At 39.1% G+C, this 17,297-nt stretch overlaps 2 protein-coding genes across 3 annotated transcripts; both read right to left on the bottom strand.

Annotated features, from left to right (window-relative positions):
• LOC137944846 (V-type proton ATPase 16 kDa proteolipid subunit) lies at positions 1 to 3,612 on the bottom strand. Its single transcript, XM_068790615.1, has 3 exons — positions 3,376 to 3,612; positions 3,003 to 3,288; positions 1 to 545 (listed from the first exon to the last, which is right to left on the bottom strand). Exons 1-3 carry the CDS (start codon positions 3,452 to 3,454, stop codon positions 413 to 415), a joined length of 498 nt encoding a protein of 165 aa, XP_068646716.1. The 5' UTR covers positions 3,455 to 3,612; the 3' UTR covers positions 1 to 412.
• A 406-nt stretch (positions 3,613 to 4,018) lies between these two features.
• LOC137944845 (lysine-specific histone demethylase 1 homolog 3-like) lies at positions 4,019 to 16,494 on the bottom strand. Of its 2 annotated transcripts, none has more exons than XM_068790613.1 (10): positions 13,923 to 16,494; positions 13,523 to 13,664; positions 10,511 to 12,841; positions 10,333 to 10,426; positions 7,819 to 8,234; positions 6,504 to 7,217; positions 6,253 to 6,327; positions 5,402 to 6,037; positions 4,756 to 4,881; positions 4,019 to 4,551 (listed from the first exon to the last, which is right to left on the bottom strand). In XM_068790613.1, the coding sequence occupies exons 1-8, from the start codon at positions 16,016 to 16,018 to the stop codon at positions 5,972 to 5,974; spliced, it is 5,934 nt and encodes a 1,977-aa protein (XP_068646714.1). In that variant the 5' UTR covers positions 16,019 to 16,494; the 3' UTR covers positions 4,019 to 4,551; positions 4,756 to 4,881; positions 5,402 to 5,971. The 2 variants fall into 2 exon arrangements, with proteins under 2 accessions (XP_068646714.1, XP_068646715.1); XM_068790614.1 differs by having other exon boundaries at positions 5,861 to 6,037.
• Between the last annotated feature and the right edge of the window lie 803 nt (positions 16,495 to 17,297).

Genomic DNA, 17,297 nt, shown 5'->3' with positions numbered 1-17,297 from the left:
AGCCGGCCAACAATAGTTATATTCCTGGAGCAGAAAATTATATAGGATGCAATATGTTCACACAACCACATTTTTACAATAAAGCAATACACATTGGCCAGAACTTTGGGACAAGTAACAATCGTAGTCCGATAGATCAGTCTTAAACTCACCAGCAAAACAATATTGGAAATTAGACAAGACTTAGCAGCTTAATAAGCTTTTATTTTTCGTACAACCCTTCTACTTCTACAAGCAGCTTAGCAAGACCGCTGAATAAAAATGGTGTGCATCCAGCTCATGGTCATAAATTTAACTAAAGAGTGTACAAACAAGTGCTATTGACTATTACTAACTTGGGAAGAAAGAAATAGGAGGTTGGAAGAGAACTGACAAACCACATGAAATTACCGATGGAACCTCCTTTCCTTCACTAATCTGCTCTTGATTGACCAGCTCGGGAAGACAAAATGATGCCAACAATGAGTCCATAGAGAGCAAGAGCTTCAGCAAAGATGAGGATAAGAATCATTCCAACAAAGAGCTTTGGCTGCTGAGCATTGGCTCTGTATGACGGTCATTAAACCATCAAATAGTAAGTTTTGGCAAAACAAAGGACCTACAAACTAAGCAAACTTGGCTCGCATACAACACAGGGCATATCACAGAGAAGATGAAAACACAAAATTATTTTTTTGGCATTTGTTGGAGCAACCAGATCAAGCACAAAGATAACACTGAACTCTAAACCATCTGATAAGAAGTCACCTGATTCAAATACAAAGACATTTCTGAAAACGTTTTGTACATTGATGTGGCGAAAGAACCTTAACCCCATCAAATAGTTAAGCAGGCAATTTTGTTGAGCAATATTAGAGAAAAAACTATTTCATGATTCCCACATACAAAAAATATACAAATCAGTTTCACAATTGTAATGGATAAAAAAAACACATCAGATGCAACAATAAGCCCTCAACTAACTCTTGTCTCCACTCCTACCAATCCCTCACATGAAAAAAAAATCACATATTTGAGATTAACTCGTACCTAAACCATGGAAATATTAACAGTACTTAAATTTGACATCAACACATCAAGGCAAACAGGCTTTGATACATGTAACTAAAACAATGTCAACTAATAATTCCTTCCAGGTGCTGTCAATCACATGACATGCTCTCACAACCTTCATTACTGGTATGTCCATGTGCCTCATCCTAAGCAAATAGTTGATATTATTGGGAAACATTCAAAGATTGCACTGAACATGTCTCACACCTAGTTAGAATGTAGCTCCATAAACTGAAAATTTAAAGAGAGAAAAAAATCAAACAATAAGCCCTCTGTCACTGACACAGTAGGAAGTGGTATGGAAAGACCAACTCTGAAGAAGGTCAACTCAACAACAGAACTTGCAGACGATAGAGCAGAATGAAGAACAAGAACTCATATAGCTGAAGCCAAAATAGCTTGGACAAGCATAGAAAGAGGATGTTTGTGAGGGAACAGTGACAGCTGATAAAGACATGTATAATTACCCAATACTTTCAACTAGATGCAACACAAGTATTTGGCTTAGCATTGCTTGTAGTCATATCCACAAGTTAATAAACAAGCTGACAAGCCAGAAGGACTCTCAACTTTTGAAGAAAGAAAAATCAATGGAGAATGCAATGCTCCTGTAACCAGAAAGGAAACATGGTTATGGATCTAATGAACATAAGTACACAAGACCTTGTGGAAAATTTACACTTATTTTGGTTAAAAAAAATTCAAAACATGGTAATTACATAATCCACTTTGATTTAGTTTGATTTGATGACTTTCAGGACTCCAGATAGAACTTGTGGTGATGTCTCAATTACCAGTGTTCATCAAATCCATGATAGCACAAAAGAATCCCATCACTGTGAATGACTACAGTATCAACATGACATCTTAAAGCTACATATGACATGAAGGTTTGTAACGGCTCAAGAATAGAACAAGCACTTCTGTAAGAAAGTATGGAACACAAATCAGAGAAATACAGGAAAGACATCAAAATAAAAAAGGCAAACCACAATGGAAGAATACCACCTTCAGAATCAAGGTTCATGGGCTATGGATGCAGGAGCAGGATATTAAAGCAAAAAACATGGTTTTAATACAAATTCCTGAAGTTGGGAGATGAACAATCTAACAAAAAATATTGGTATGAATATTTTGGAATAGAAGAAGCACTATTTAAGGGAAGCAAGGAACCAAAATCAGAGAAATGCAGGAAAGACATTAAAACAGAACAGGTAAACCTCAATGGAAAAATACCACCTTCACAATCAAGGTTCATGGATTATGGTTGCAGGAGTAGGCTACTAAGGCAAAAACCTGGTTTTGATCTAAATTACTGAAAGTGGGAGAGCATGGGCGCAATTGTCATCCCACATGACAGTTCCAAATCTCCATGGAATCACAAATTTGATTGTTAGGAGGATCAGCGAGCACACAAGAATCATAAACAACCATGACATTGCAAAAAATCCCAAACAAACTTCCTTGGATCCGTAACAGAAATAACTACTTCCTACAAGCAACTAAAAACTTCAAACACCTTAATCAACCAGGGCGCAAGCTGCAGAGCACAATACAATGATAATTTAATTCAACACTCCTAAAAAATAGAAACAAATATACTATATAACAATAACACATAACAAAAAGTTGGTAGGCCATTAATGGAGCACACGATTACAAAGAATAAGCTAGTAGCGCTCTCAGAAATAAAGGAATCACAAGAAGGCAGTACGCATAACACGGTAGGCAAAAACACTCAAAACCCAATGCTCAAAGTCTAATGGGGAAAAACTTTTGATAGCTGCCCGAGAAAGACAAAACAGATCATCGGCTCCAGGTTGTTAAGATCCCAAGGGATGACATTTTTACAAACGAACAACATCAAATAAGCTCATCAAAAGCAAAAACCGTCTGTTTCAAACTTGCAAAGTAACGATAATAATAATAAATAAAAAAGTAGTCATTACCTGACACCAGCATCTCCGACGATGCCAATAGCCATACCAGCCGCAAGCCCAGCGAGACCACAAGAAAGACCAGAGGAGAGGTGAGCATACCCATCGAAGAGATAGTACGGTTTAGCCTTAGGGTTTATTCCCGTACTAATAATGACCGCAATGATCAGACCGTAGATACCCAAAACTCCAGCCATAACAACAGGGACGATCGACTTCATCACGAGCTCCGGGCGCATAACACCCATTGACGCAACACCAACGCCACTCTTCGCCGTCCCATAAGCGGCTCCCATGCCTGAAAAAGTAAAACCCTCATAGCTTCAGATCTGAATTAATTAGCAAGTAGAGATATGGAATTATTAAAATAAAAAAAAACACTTACAGGAGAAAACGAGGGCAGCGGCCGCTCCGAGGAAGCCAAAGAAAGGTCCGACGACATCTCCGGCAAAAGGAGTAGACATCTTCTAGCCTGGAAAATTGGCGCAGAGATTGATCGGATCCGAAGATCTGAGGAAGAGGTTGGTAACGCAGGGAAAAGATGGGAAAAGGATCTCGCACTCTCTCTGCTCTACCGTGGTCGATGTGGTAGATGACGGAGGAACGACCGCAAGGGGGAACCCTTTGTTTTATAATTGTGCTCAGAAAAACGAGACAAAATGTAATTACTAAATTACCCTTTATGGACAGCACTGCAGATAGAAGAAAATTTGGACTCTGCTTGCTTTTTGTCTCATATATATAAAACAAAAAACAGGGGCAAGATGGTCAACTTTGGCAAGGTGAAACCATCTCCGCAGGACTCTCCATTCACCAAACTTAACCCCTCCGACCAGTTATTAGGTTCCGATCCTCGTGCGAGTTATGAGCCCAACTACATCACTTTTGATCAGTGAAATTAAGGCAAAGGCAACTTAAAAATCTTTTTGTAACTAATCTATTTGGGACTATTTCTGGGTCTTGCCGAAGAAAGCCATTAGACCGCTTCATATTCGGTGGTAGAGAAAGCTAAAACAATTTGTCAGGGATAGAATAACTGTACATTCTCCCAGTTTATAATCCTGAAAAGAAGAATCGTAACTCTCTCCTGTGTCTGTCTTTTGTCAAGAAAAGGAAAGCAAGATACAAATGTTGAATGCAACAAGAGGTTTTTGTTTTTTTTTTCCCACACTAATCTCAACAAGGCAAGATTAAAAAAAAAAGAAAGCTTAAGCTTTCCTCAATTGTGCTACATTACCTGACAAGTTCGCCAGATTGTAGGAGGAAAAGAAAGGGGACTTCATGAATATAATCGATGGAGCAAGAACACAAGGGTGATGTAGAGGTAAGTCAATCAGTCTATAATTGTACAGAGAAAACCCAGAAATCAGTAACTCCATATGACATGCTTGATCAGGTTGTTGTTGACTTCACATTCAAGGTCTGAGACACTTGCATGTTAGGTAGAAAAGGTTAAAAAGTACAGCAGTTTGCGTCAGAGATGGATAGCAGCACTCAACTGCTGCTGTTGCCCCATCGTAGTTCTAGCAAGGCAGGCTAAAATGACAAATAGCACCAAGGCCTGCAAAAACAGATTTGCATGAAAACCACAGCAACAGAAAATGGCAAGAACAGACCCAGGTATTCTGACCTCCAATTGGCTAAAAAACAATCACAGCTGATTTCATCACCTTGAGAGGGAATAATGCTTATCAGGAGAGTAACCAAATGCAGGACCATTGAAGAACTAAACCATGCAAAAGAAGGTCGGTAGGCAGTAAGTTACCTTCTGGAATCCATTTCAGAATATTAAACAGGAACTATGAAGACGAGTGGAAAACTATGCATTTGTCCCATATGCAGGATTTGGTGTCTCAACATATCTTCCCCACCTCATGCAGTCAAGTGCTCACTGCAGGAAACAAGGGTATTCGTCAAAAAAATATATTCCATTTGCAATCTCTTTGAAATGATGATCCAATAAACACCTCATTGTCTTCACCAAAATGTTGTCATCACAGAATACTGAGAAATGCCCAATTTCCTTTCATTCAATTCTGTTAGAACATTAGCTCCAAGGCTAGTAAATCTCAGATTTAGCAAGAAACAGAAAGCCCTACTTATGTGGAAACTTGATGCAACACCTTGCAGGTCACAATACTAAAAATAAAGACAAATAAATAGGAACAAGGTTGAACAATTTAAATAACCTGCCATTAATTATGTGAAAATAAGCAGAATTAAGTTATAAAAACTGCTCTACTAACTTCAACACTTGCAGGCCACCATATTTAATTAAGAAAAAAAAGAAACAAGGTTGAACAATTAAGTTGGTAAACCTGCCACTACTCATGTGAAAATAAGAAGAAATAAGTTACAAAAACTTCTGTACTATCCATATAAAAAATAAAAAATAAAACTTCTGTACTAACTTCATAGCAGTCACAGTATTCTTTGAGGAAGAAGAAATGTAAGTATGCTGTTGATGTCAAAACAATCTGGTGCTGTACAATAATCAGTATCTAGTAACTCAGGCCTTGGGGAGAGCCCACCACAAAGAATAGGGGTTAATGTGCGGCTCAGTAATACAAACTCTGTTTGACGAATAGGAACCTTTCGGAGATGCAATGTGATCTAGAAGAAAGAGCAAACTTGTAGCTGATCCGCAGTTGCTTTATATGGAAACACAATCAAAGGTGTTGCTGGCTATTCTGTTTCACCAATTTGTTTCCTCTTCACATCTTGAGTTTGGGTTCAAATGGAAAAAGAAAAGCTGATAATAATTTCAGTCTCAGAAAATCTTTTCCAGCTTTCAGCTTTAAATGCCAATTTGATTGGCATTCTAAAGAGTGTCCTGTAGATATTTGCAACCACGACTTTCCAAATCTCACCTCATCCAAAAAATGGATTGCAATTAAGTAGTATGAACACTCCAAGCAAATGATTTTCATCATTATGTGTCATCTGCACAAAGTGTAACCCTCATTTCATCCTTGGAAGTGTCATGATTTCACATTTGGGCTAATAGCCATATGCCTCTCTATCAACTTGTCCACAAATGCACGAATCTGCAGTTACAAGTCCAGCATTTGAATGTTAGCATGATAGCTGACTCCACGAAAAGAAAACATCGAGAAATTTAGGCAGCAAAACAATCATATATAAGTAAAAATCTCAAAGAAAGTATTCCACAAGAATAAAAAGTAGGAGTTCTTTATTTTCCAAACAGTCAATAGGATGAAATCCATTAGACAGGAAATTATCCATAAAGATCAGCATAGACCTTATTCTTCCTCTTGTAGTCAAGGAAGACAGAAACACTCATCATTTTTTCTGCATCAGTTGTATGCTCCATAACCTGACAACAGCAACCAAGGAGAAAAGAAAGATGTAAACAGACGCAGGGTATCCAGATAAGAAAAAAGCACAAACTTATTATTCACATCAGAAGAGAAATAAAATGTGATTGAAAAGATGAAAACATCAGGATCTGGCAAAGGGCCAGAGGCACTTTAAGCATTAAAAAAAGCTCACCTTAGCTGCACTCTTCTTAAGTATTGATTTATAACCTTCCTTATCAAATTTCCTCGCTTTATATAAAGGCATGAGCAATGAAGCCACATAATCCACAACCGCTTGCTTAATAACCTCCGCTCCTCTTGACCGAGTATCAATAGCCACTTTGTTTGCTTGAGAAGCACCAGTTGCTTCTACTCGTCTTTCATTGTCCTTGAATGGCAATTTTGACACCACAGTTGAATCTTCCTCATCCCTTACATCCATGGTCTCATGATAAAACTCTGCATCAGCATTAGCTGCCTGTGATCGCCACATCTCAATTGCATGGTAATCTTTCCCCTCTCCACTATTCGCACTATCAACCCAGGCCTTTGTTAATCTGCTACTGTCCACAGCTACACTTTCCCCAGAATGTTCTTTCAGGTGATAATTGCATGATGGGTCATTTGAAAAACTTGGATGTGTATGGTTATCACCTGACAATCTAGAACTCTCAAGATTTGCACAGGTGGTAGCAAAATCAACAGACCAATTCCTAACCCTGCAGTTTCTGGAGTCTATTTCAGATAAACAATATTGTGTTCCTAAAATGCCTCCAGACCATCTCCTCCTTCTGATGTCAGACTCATCCATCTGTGCATATTGCTCACGTCTAGCAAATTTGTGGAATGAAGGTATCTTTGGAAGCTCACTCAAGGCATTACACTTTGCTTCTGAAGATGCATATTCCTGTACAGGAAAAAAATGATAAGTTAATCGTTATACATGCAAAGCATTTATATGCCCATAAGATGCATAGTATCCTTACTACAAAAACAAACTCAACCCTATTAGAATAAAAAACTTAATCAGGTGAAACAGTTCCATTTTATATTCTCAAGTACACAAAACAAGTAACACTAATAGATTTATCTTCTGTAGTTCTCTAGAAGCAAAAACCACAAACTTACATCTGATACATGTTCAACTTAACATATTTCAATAGGTTTTAAACTGAAAATCGTTTGGAAAACTTGCACACCATAAAATACATTTTCTAGCACCAGTTTGACAATGATTTTCTAACACATCTTACAGAGTATGCAATCTAGACAAACCAAAGGACGGATCTCAAAAGAGATTTGAGCAATTTCAAACATCACACTAATAGCAAACAATTTAATATGCAAATTGAACCACCAAAATCTGATAGGTAGGGTAAAGTATTGAGGGGCGTTCAGAACTGCAATCCATCCAAAAGCGAGGAGCACCAAATTAGAAAACTCGTGCACATTCCTACAGCACTAAGATCATATAACCATAACATCTTACAGTTCCAGAAAAGGCAAACCTGTGCAGCGGCAATAGCAGCAGCTTGAGCTGCTTCAGCAGCAGCAATAGCAGCAGTTTCTTCCTCAGACATGACTACATTTTGTTCCACCTTGGAATCCCAGCTCTGTGGAGCACGGTCAGAACTTGAGGAGTTAACCTCAGATTTTGAGTCAGTCACAGTTCCCAACTTGACAGACTTGAGATCCACCTTCTTATTATTTGTGTTAGAAGGTGAATGACTTCCCGAGCTCAGATCCTTAGATTTAATCTTTGATGAATCTGAAAGTGTAGTTTGCCTTGGTAATTTTGACCATCCATTGGCAGCCTTATTCTTGCGAAAAACTTCAAACCAAACATTGACCAATTGGCTTGCTATAGCTCGAATATCACGACTAGTATGTACACAAACTTTCTCCTTCACAGTCCTTCCAATACCTACACATCAACAGGAATAGCATAAATGTTGCCATAGTAATAGTAGTAGTAAGAGTAGCATTACTATAGACAGTTCCCAGTGATTGCTTTAGCCACCACCAGTACACAAGTGCAAATAGTTGTGATTTCTGAACATCATGAAAGAAGGATTCTTTCAGATATCTAGATTAAAAATACAAGCAAAATGGAATTTTTAAAGAAAAAAAGCACAGTGAACAAAACAAAGAAGAGCAAATAAAAGAAGAATATAATTTTGCGTAGGATGTTTGCCAAATGCCATTATATATCTAGTGTGTAAACATAAAACATTTCTTTCATGTCAAAATCAACTTGATGCATGAGTTGCCAAATGTTGAGAATGCCAATGCCAACGGAGCCTTATCCTAAACTATGGTGGGTCCTGCTACATGAATCCTCCTCCATACTACCACTTCCATCAATATCTTTTTTGTCTTCCTTTATTTCCTTGGTCTGTCAACCAACTGCATGAACCACTATCATCAATGGTACACAATTGGACCTCTTTTGAACATTGTTTTACAGTCTTTTTTTTATTTTTTGAGAGCATAACTCTTTTATTTTCTCATCCATTAATGCTAGACCTAACAACCCATTAATGCATTCGTTTGCTAAATTTGCACACATTACGCTCAACATTCTCATCTCTGCCATTTCATCAGATGTTCTTTCTCCACTTAAGACCATTCACCACATAAAGCATCTCATTGCACTCCAAACACAATTTCCACTTCAAACAACACCGTAGTTGTTCTGTGATCAATCCTCCTCAGTTCCCCTTCTGTATGATTTGTCTTTTTCGTCCAAAGTTTTTTTTTTTTTTTTTGAAATTGCAAAAAAATCTAGTTTGAGAACATAAGTCAGAGAGAACAGTCAAAATGGAATACAAAGTAACAGTGGAACTGCCACACCACGATACAAGTGAAAGAGTTTTTTGGGTTATAATAATAATAGTAATAATGACAACAACACATACATTTCCAAAAAAATAAAAATAACAAACATTTTTGCAGATTATTTTTTTTTTTTTAAAAATATGCTGATTTTTATTAAGAGAAAGCTCAAACAACCAAATTACAAGGGGGGAATCTTTCCCAAACAATGAGAGATTGCTGAGAGGTTCCAAATTTTGCCAATTTATCAGCCAAAGAATTGGCTGATCGAGGAACGAGGTTCTAATTACAATGAATAGATGACACAATGTCAGCAATACAATCAGTCATAGGCCAGTGGCATTTTTGTAGATTATTAACACTCAAATAGACAACACTGAGACTTGTTCCACAAATTGACATTAAACCCCACCCACCTGAACCCATTCCACCCCAACATGAGTCAGCCAAAGGTACAACCGATATAATAATGATCATAACATTATTAATAATACAGCTGAAAACAGTAATTGTAAAGTAGGAAAAAAGTCCCACATTGAGAAATCTTAATAGTGAGTTATAAGGTTGATCAATATGCCTACTAAATGGTTAGCCATTTTGATTCAATAGTGGTATTAGAGCAGGCTATATGCATGGACCAAGGCCCAGTATAGGCTTCCAAGTTATTTGTCTTGAGTGGGCTCCATAAGGTGAGAGTTAGGTTGTTTGTGTGTTGTGGGCACGTCGGAGGCCAATTATGTGTAAGCCTGGACGTGAAGAGAGTGTGAAGTGGGAAAAAAGTCCCATGTTTAAGAATAGTAATTGGGTTTAAGGTCGATCAATAGGTCACCTAAATAGCTAGTCATTTTGGGATGTAACTGGGCCCAACCCAACAATAAGAATTGCAATAAATGTTCATTTTAGACCCCTTGTATCATTTCTTGCCAAATGATGTATCTTCTTTTCTCTTCTTTAATAGCATCCTTGCCATATTCAAAAACACTATAGCAATAACACAACACCAAGCACAAAAGCTATGCAGGATCAATACCCAACTAAAGTGGGATTTTTTTTTTTTTTGGCCCTATAGAACAAGGCAAGGTGGACACTGAAATGTAAATAGTATAAGAAGAAACAAACCAGTATACAAAATCATAAAAGAAATTAAATAAAATGAGAACTTATTTTGTTCATAGTAAAGACTTTACCAGATAAACGGATGGCCAATAAATCGGTTGACACAAGCACAAGTAGACGAACACAATGGCGCAAAAGCTGAGTGCCATCCTTCCCCATTGAATCCTGTGAATTGGGAAAGTATATAGCTTATTATCTTTGAAATTTGGAAAAAGAGTAAATAAAATAAGTGACTGATCCCTTTTATACCAGTATCCATGAATTGAGATTACTAAGTCCCTCTTTAGTTCCTGCAAATGATTTTAAAGAGTCAACAGGAAGACTCAACATCTCTTTAGCCAACAATAGCCTCCCAGCAGTGGTCCTGGCATTGAAGAACATCTCCTCCAAAAATGCTTCTTTAGTTAACAGCCTCTGGGTTCCATCCAAAGAGCTCTTGCACATGACATTAGAAAGTTCAATAGCCTCAAGCCTCTTTGCCATATCCCTCACCTCATTCCTTTCACTATCTGAGTGTTTTTTATTGGCCTCCATTGCTTCAGCCTCTGCAGTGTAATCCTTACCAGTACTTAAGATGTCAATTATTCGTACTGCCTCCCGAAGTCCACTCATCATGGCCCCACCAACTGTATCTGGATGCTCCTTGCATGTAGCTTCGCCTGCAAAAAACAAATAGTTCCCAACAGGTCTACCCAAGATATCATAGTCCTCACCAGAGGCCCCCACAGCAACATAGGAGTAGGCTCCCCGGCTGAAAGGATCTCTCCCCCAGTTTGTGACAACAGATGCGACTGGGTCAGGTACAGAATCTTCCCCGAACAGTTTACGAAGAACCACTAGAGCATGGCTCACATGATCAGATGAGCTCATGTCTTGACCATCAATAGCTGCCTTGCCAACCACCAGAGCTATAAGAACAGGAGCACCAACGGTTTTCTTAACATTCCAGAACATAAAGCACTGGCCCCGCCTTTCAGTTTCCCCTGTGGTTGCTCCAAAGTAATCCACAGTATCATCCCAAAAGACCGACGAAAATTCCAAAACTACTTTATTCAGTACACCATATCCCAGTCTTTGGATAGAAGACTGCTTCCATTCGGGTAGGACCGGAGAAAAGTTAATAGTGTTTGCCTTCAAGCAACCAAGAGGTACAGTAATCAGAACTGCATCTCCATCAAACACGCCACCATCTAAAGTGGAGACTCTGACTTTAGGGCTTCGCTCAACAGCCCCCTCACTGTCCACTGCACCATAGTTAACTTCGGCAACCACGTGGTTGAAATGAATATTGAGCCCTTTTCCTAAGGATTCCATTACTGCCCCATAACCCCCTTTAATCATACAATGGGCTCCACCAAATCCACCATAAACATCGTCCTGGTTCCAATAAGGAAGAGAAACTTCCTTGAGCAAAGCCGCACAACCATATTCCAAGTTTGCGAGATGCCAATCCATTACTCTCCTCTCGATAGGACTCAAAACATCCACTTTCGGGTTAGTTCTGGGCAGACTCCTCTCATGCATTAGATCAGCCACAAGAAAATCACCAGAAACCCTGCATGAACCTGCCTCTACTGCTACTTCCAATTGGGCGCTACGACGCCTCTTCAGGGCATACTCCAATCCTTCTTCCAGAGACATTCTCATAGCACCCTCACCATTTTCGGCAACAAGTACCACCATATCATCAAGGAGACTATTAAACTCAGCTTCTAAAGCTTTATCAAGATCAGGAAGGACTTTCTGCCCTGTCATAATATCGTAAAGAGGGCAATCACTATTCAATAAAGTCAACTCAAGGCCCAACTGAGCACAAATCAAAGAGGATGGGTCAGGCCGCCTTTCTGTTGCAATATCAGCCTCAACACCAGTTATAATGCTGGCACCAAGATCCACAGGAACTGAGAGTGAAGAGCGATCTGTATAAACACGACCACCTATTCTATCACGAGCTTCAAGAACACAGACAGAAAAACCTTGCCTTTGCAAGTGGCGTGCTGCTGTCAAGCCAGCAGGGCCTGCCCCCACAACAACTATCCTTCCACGAACATTAGAACCCAACTGCTCACTATGGCCCACCTCCAAAGGATCTTTTCCAGCGAAAGTGAACTTAGGGCTTTCACTCTTCGCAGCTTTAGCACTCAAGGCATCTATCTCAGAGACTCTGTCCAGTACTTGTTCATCCACAAAACTATTATCCTTTTCACTTTCCACAAGAGTGCCAGACCCAAACCCCACAAGCTTCCTCTGATCAGAGAATGCTTCAGCCACAAAATTTTCACAACCCATGTCCACATTACGAAGCTCATTTTCTGCAGATTTCGTGCTACAGATATGGACTTTGTTACTGATTGCAGCTTCAATGTCTTGGTTCATGTATTTCTGGGATCGAATACAATTGCTGACAGAAAGGTCATCAGAAGTCTTAACCTGATTAGTAAGAGCAACTTCCTCCAATGAATCAGCTACCTGACAACCAGTACATTCTTCTGGTTTGCCCTCATTTGAAAGCTTGGATTGAGACACTCCATTAGATTGTGTGCTGTCCTTTTCCAAAGCAATGCCTACATTTATATAACCCTGTAGACTGCTTGTCAGAAACTGGCATAGAAACTCTAAAAATAAAAATGAAGAAAGAAAAAAAAAATAGCTTCATTCTAAAGATGGTAACCAAGGACTCAAAAAGGATAAAAGAAGTACAAAAGATTCAAGGCCGCCCAGAAAGTTGTCTTGATAATAGTGAAGAAGAACAGTACACAGACAAAAATACACTATTTAAAGCTTTTGTATCACATTGGATTGGAACCTGAAACCTCTAGAATCAAAATAACGTCATCTGTTTTGAAGAACGTTGAAAATTTTATGAAGAGATGGAAGAAAGTACAACAGCCCTGGAAGCAGAAGCACAAAAAGAAAAAGATAAAATAAAGAAAAATACAAACCAAAGTAAGCTAGCCAGTAGCTAGAGGGATAAGGTTTCCCACAACAAGGTGTTGCAGGATGACTCTGTTTCTTGCAAGCTTTGGTTACATGATTTAATACATGAGGGATCTTCCCCAACTACCGTTGGGTGGTTTGAATAAACAAAAACTAGTAAAATTAAAAAGCCCAGCTTCTTTAAGGACAACATATGGATCAAGCAGGTACTTTCACTGTAAAAATTTGGTAGCTTCAGAGCTTGGCAGCTATAGTAGTTAGTAGAGCAACTTGAAAAGCAAATCCAAAAAAACTAGACTTTTATAAAGACCAGGGAAGACTTACACTTTGATCAAGAAATGCATAAATCTCGCGGATAAGGGATGCACGTTGAGGTTCATTTTCTGAGGGGCAGTCTGTTACTCCACAGTCCACAAGAGGCAAAATGCGACAAATATCTTTACTCCAAAGATCTAGGATCGTGTTCCTGCAATCCCGTACAAATAAATTCACATTGGATCCAGCTTAGGTAACCTCCTAACATTGGATCAGGTAGAAGGCTAAAAATTCTAGAAATGCAGATAGATAAGTTCACAAACAATAATTTATTTAGTGGAAACTTGAAGGTATCATATCTAAAGAATTGGTGAGATGTGAACTAGAAATGACAGTAGGAAATTTGCCTCAACATATGTTATCATGATGGCCCCAGAGCAAGTAGCAAGTTTTTTAAGAACAAACTAACCTGCATTCAAGGTATTCTTGAAGCCCACTTCTCCGTTTTAAAACCTCCCTGAATTTTATCTTTTCAACTGGACCCACTTTGTGAGCTTTCAGACCAGCTGCAACTGCTGCAGCACCTCCACTGTCAGCCTCTTCCGACTGGCTTGATGGAGACTCAGCTTTGTCCTTTGTTCTAACAGAGGAATCTCCATCAACATTAGTATTATTTCCAAAAGGTCCTCGTTCATGCAACAAAACCTCCCAATCACTGTCCCCTTCATAAGCCATGTCCCCATGCCTCCGCTTTTTGGCCTTCCGCAAATTGCGCTGTGATGCTGAGAGCTTCTTATATTTTCTCTCAGATTCAGATAAGCATCCAGGACCATCTGGACCTTCCAAGTCCCTGCTTTCTTTAACACATAAAGAATCATGTATGGGGTCATTTGATTGCACTTTCGAGGCCCCACACGTCACTGGAAGTTCTTCCTTTTTCACATAGGAAGAAAGACCAGAACTTTTAAGTGCATCAGATGATGAAACTGTTGCATCATTAATGGCCAATAACTGTCCTGTTTGCACAAAAACTGAGATAATGGATGACTTTTCCATCACAACAGGTTCACAATCCTCTGCAGCTACACCAGAAAGTTGAGTCAATCCACTCTCACAGATGAAAGCTCTTTCATTCTTAACTGTGTCTGTGAATGTAAATTGCTTTTTAGCTTGAGTGAATACAGAATATTTACTGAACTCATCAGCTGACATATTGGGCTCATCTTCAGGTGCAGGAATTTCCTGCATTGGCATCCGTACAAAACTTGATGGAGGCTTTGTGGGTTCAACAAATGCTGTTGTTTCTTCATTTTTAACAGTCACAGAAGTAGGAAGGGGATTCTCTAAATCAGTATGACATGGTTTTGTTGTTCTTTCACTAAATGTTTCCACATCCCCCTTGATGTCTGGAAGGTTCTTTCGTGGCATTTCTTCAATAGGTCCATTTAGCTCACTATCAAAGCATGACACTGTTGGAGTTGTCTTGTCAGTGGTATGCATACCTGGAATATTAATTGACAGATCTTGTAACATTTTCCTGCCAAGGGTTTTACTCATAGCATTATTAGATTCCAGGTTTTCATCAAGGTCTAGTGAATATCTTTCTGTACGTTTATTAGACGCCCCAATCAACCCATCATAACCAATCCTTTTCTTTGCTTGTGTCGCTTCTGATGCAGAAGAACAAGGGAATTTATTAACCAAGTCAGTGCATGCAGTATCAGATTTTCCACTAATACATGGCTTAAATCTTTCAGTTTCTTCTTCTATCCTATCCAAACTGCTACCACCATGCTCCACAGGCTTCTCTGTCGGGACTGAATGTGAACCATTAATAGTTTGTAGGGGGTCTCCTGACACCAGTACTTCAGCTTTAGATTTGCAAGACATTGTTGTGCACTGCTCTTCATCTGCAACTGATATTATTCCATTCTGTGTCAAATCTAAATTTCCTGCCAATCCATTATCAGATCTTCTGGCATCTTCTTCTTTTCCCTTCAGACCTAAACCTAAACTAATATTCCCAACAACCACAGGGAGCAAAGCCTCAGCACCATCTCCATGTGTATGATCCAAGTTTGCACCAGAACGACCACGTCTCTTTTTCTGTTGTGAAGGACCGAATTTCTTCGAAGAACCAGAATGTACCTTCTGGACAAATTCTGATAACGAATCTGCTGTATTATCATCCAAAGAATTGTCCAAACTTTTGCCAGACACTAAATTTTCCTCTTTCTGCTTTCTAGCAGAGTGTACCCGTGCTTGAACCCGATTTGAAGGGCCTGTCCCATTCAAAGGCTTTGGTGTGCCAGATCTGTCAGGCCAAGCTGTCTTTGGCGCCTTCAACTTCTTCCTAAAACTGGCCAAAGTATCACCCATCTCTCCAAAATCCGAATCTCCTAAGTTAGATTTCTCTTCCCTAACATCAGCAGAGCTTGACTTAATCCTCTTCTTCATGAACTTCAACATAGACCCAATCGGCTCATCATCATCTGACTCACCTTTCATCTCAGTCTGTTTCGATTTCCTCCTCAGAGAACCACTTTTTTTCTCTTCTTCGTCCATCTAGGTTAACCCCTTAAAAACCAGAACCTCAATCTGAAAACCCTACCTCTTGGCTGACATCCAAATAATCATGTCATTGGCCCTTGAACAGAGACCTCTCATTATTGCTCGATGGTTTCAAATCACAAAAACCAACTTCAAACATCGTGATAGAGGATAAAAACTTGTAGAAATAGAATCTCAGAACAAGTTTTCCTATCAACATATATATGCCAGAATTCTGTAAGAATTTCCTAGAAAACCAATAAATGTAGGAAAAAGAGACGATTCGGGAGAGAGAAGACCTTGAAATGGATGGAAACGATGACTTAACGTCTCCCTTTTCTCTCAGGCAACGAGTGTCGCTGCTCGGAGTCAGTGTGGTCTTATTCGCGACACTCGTACACGAAGAGAGAATGAAGAAGAATAAAGTAAAAAAAATGTATTGCTTCCTTTGATTTGCAAATTTGGTGTCTTATATTTGAGCTTCGGGAGCCGTGTTCGTGCGAATGGGAGAGAAGATGGTAACTTGCTAAGTTGCAAGTGATTCGATGTGAAATTGGTTTTCTCCGGGAAAGTTTTGGGCTGATCAACAGGAACTCATCTGTCTTCGCCTCAATCTACGCTCTAGTCCTGACTCGCTCTACTTTTGAGTAAAGAACTCCAGTCTGAGGTTGAAGAATGACTCAGAGCGAGTTGAATCATCTTCTTCCAAAACAAAGTTCCTGATTGGGTACAAACAGGTCGAGTTAAACGGTGAACCTGCTCGGAATGAGCTAAGGAAAAAAACTCTGCATGGGTTTAAGGTAGGTAATGGTTTTCCACCCTTAACTATCCCAAAACAAAGTTCCTGATTGGGTACACATAGGTCGGGTTAAATGGGGAACCTTACGTGGCTCGGAATGAACCGAGGAAAAATACTCTGCATGGGTTTAAGGTAGGTAACGGTTTTCCGCCCCTAACGAACTCCCACAATGTTGCTCTTTATAGTAAGGGATTCTTATGACTGTTGTTCTTTATGTTTTTGAAAAAGATATTGTTGAAAAAAAAAATCTTTATTATTATGAAGATATTTAGGAAAACAAATTTTGGTCGGACACTTTGCATAGTACTTAAGTCTTCTTCTTATACTTGTAATATTTTTTTTATAAATTTATGTTTAATATGTAATAAGTGATAGACTGATAAAGGATGGATGACAGACATGGATCAAGATTAGAAGTAGTTTAACAAGGCAAATGGGTAGAGGAAGAAAACTCTGCATGGGTTTAAGGTAGGTAACGGTTTTCCGCCATAACGA

The sequence above is a fragment of the Aristolochia californica genome, unplaced genomic scaffold (assembly GCF_029961685.1).
Source record: "Aristolochia californica isolate CCGP_79_NKW_82.1479 unplaced genomic scaffold, dmAriCali1.0.hap1 SCAF_11, whole genome shotgun sequence".
Taxonomy (NCBI): Eukaryota; Viridiplantae; Streptophyta; class Magnoliopsida; order Piperales; family Aristolochiaceae; genus Aristolochia; species Aristolochia californica.
The sequence above is the reverse complement of the archived record's forward strand: the minus strand, read 5'-3'. Positions and strand labels throughout refer to the sequence as shown.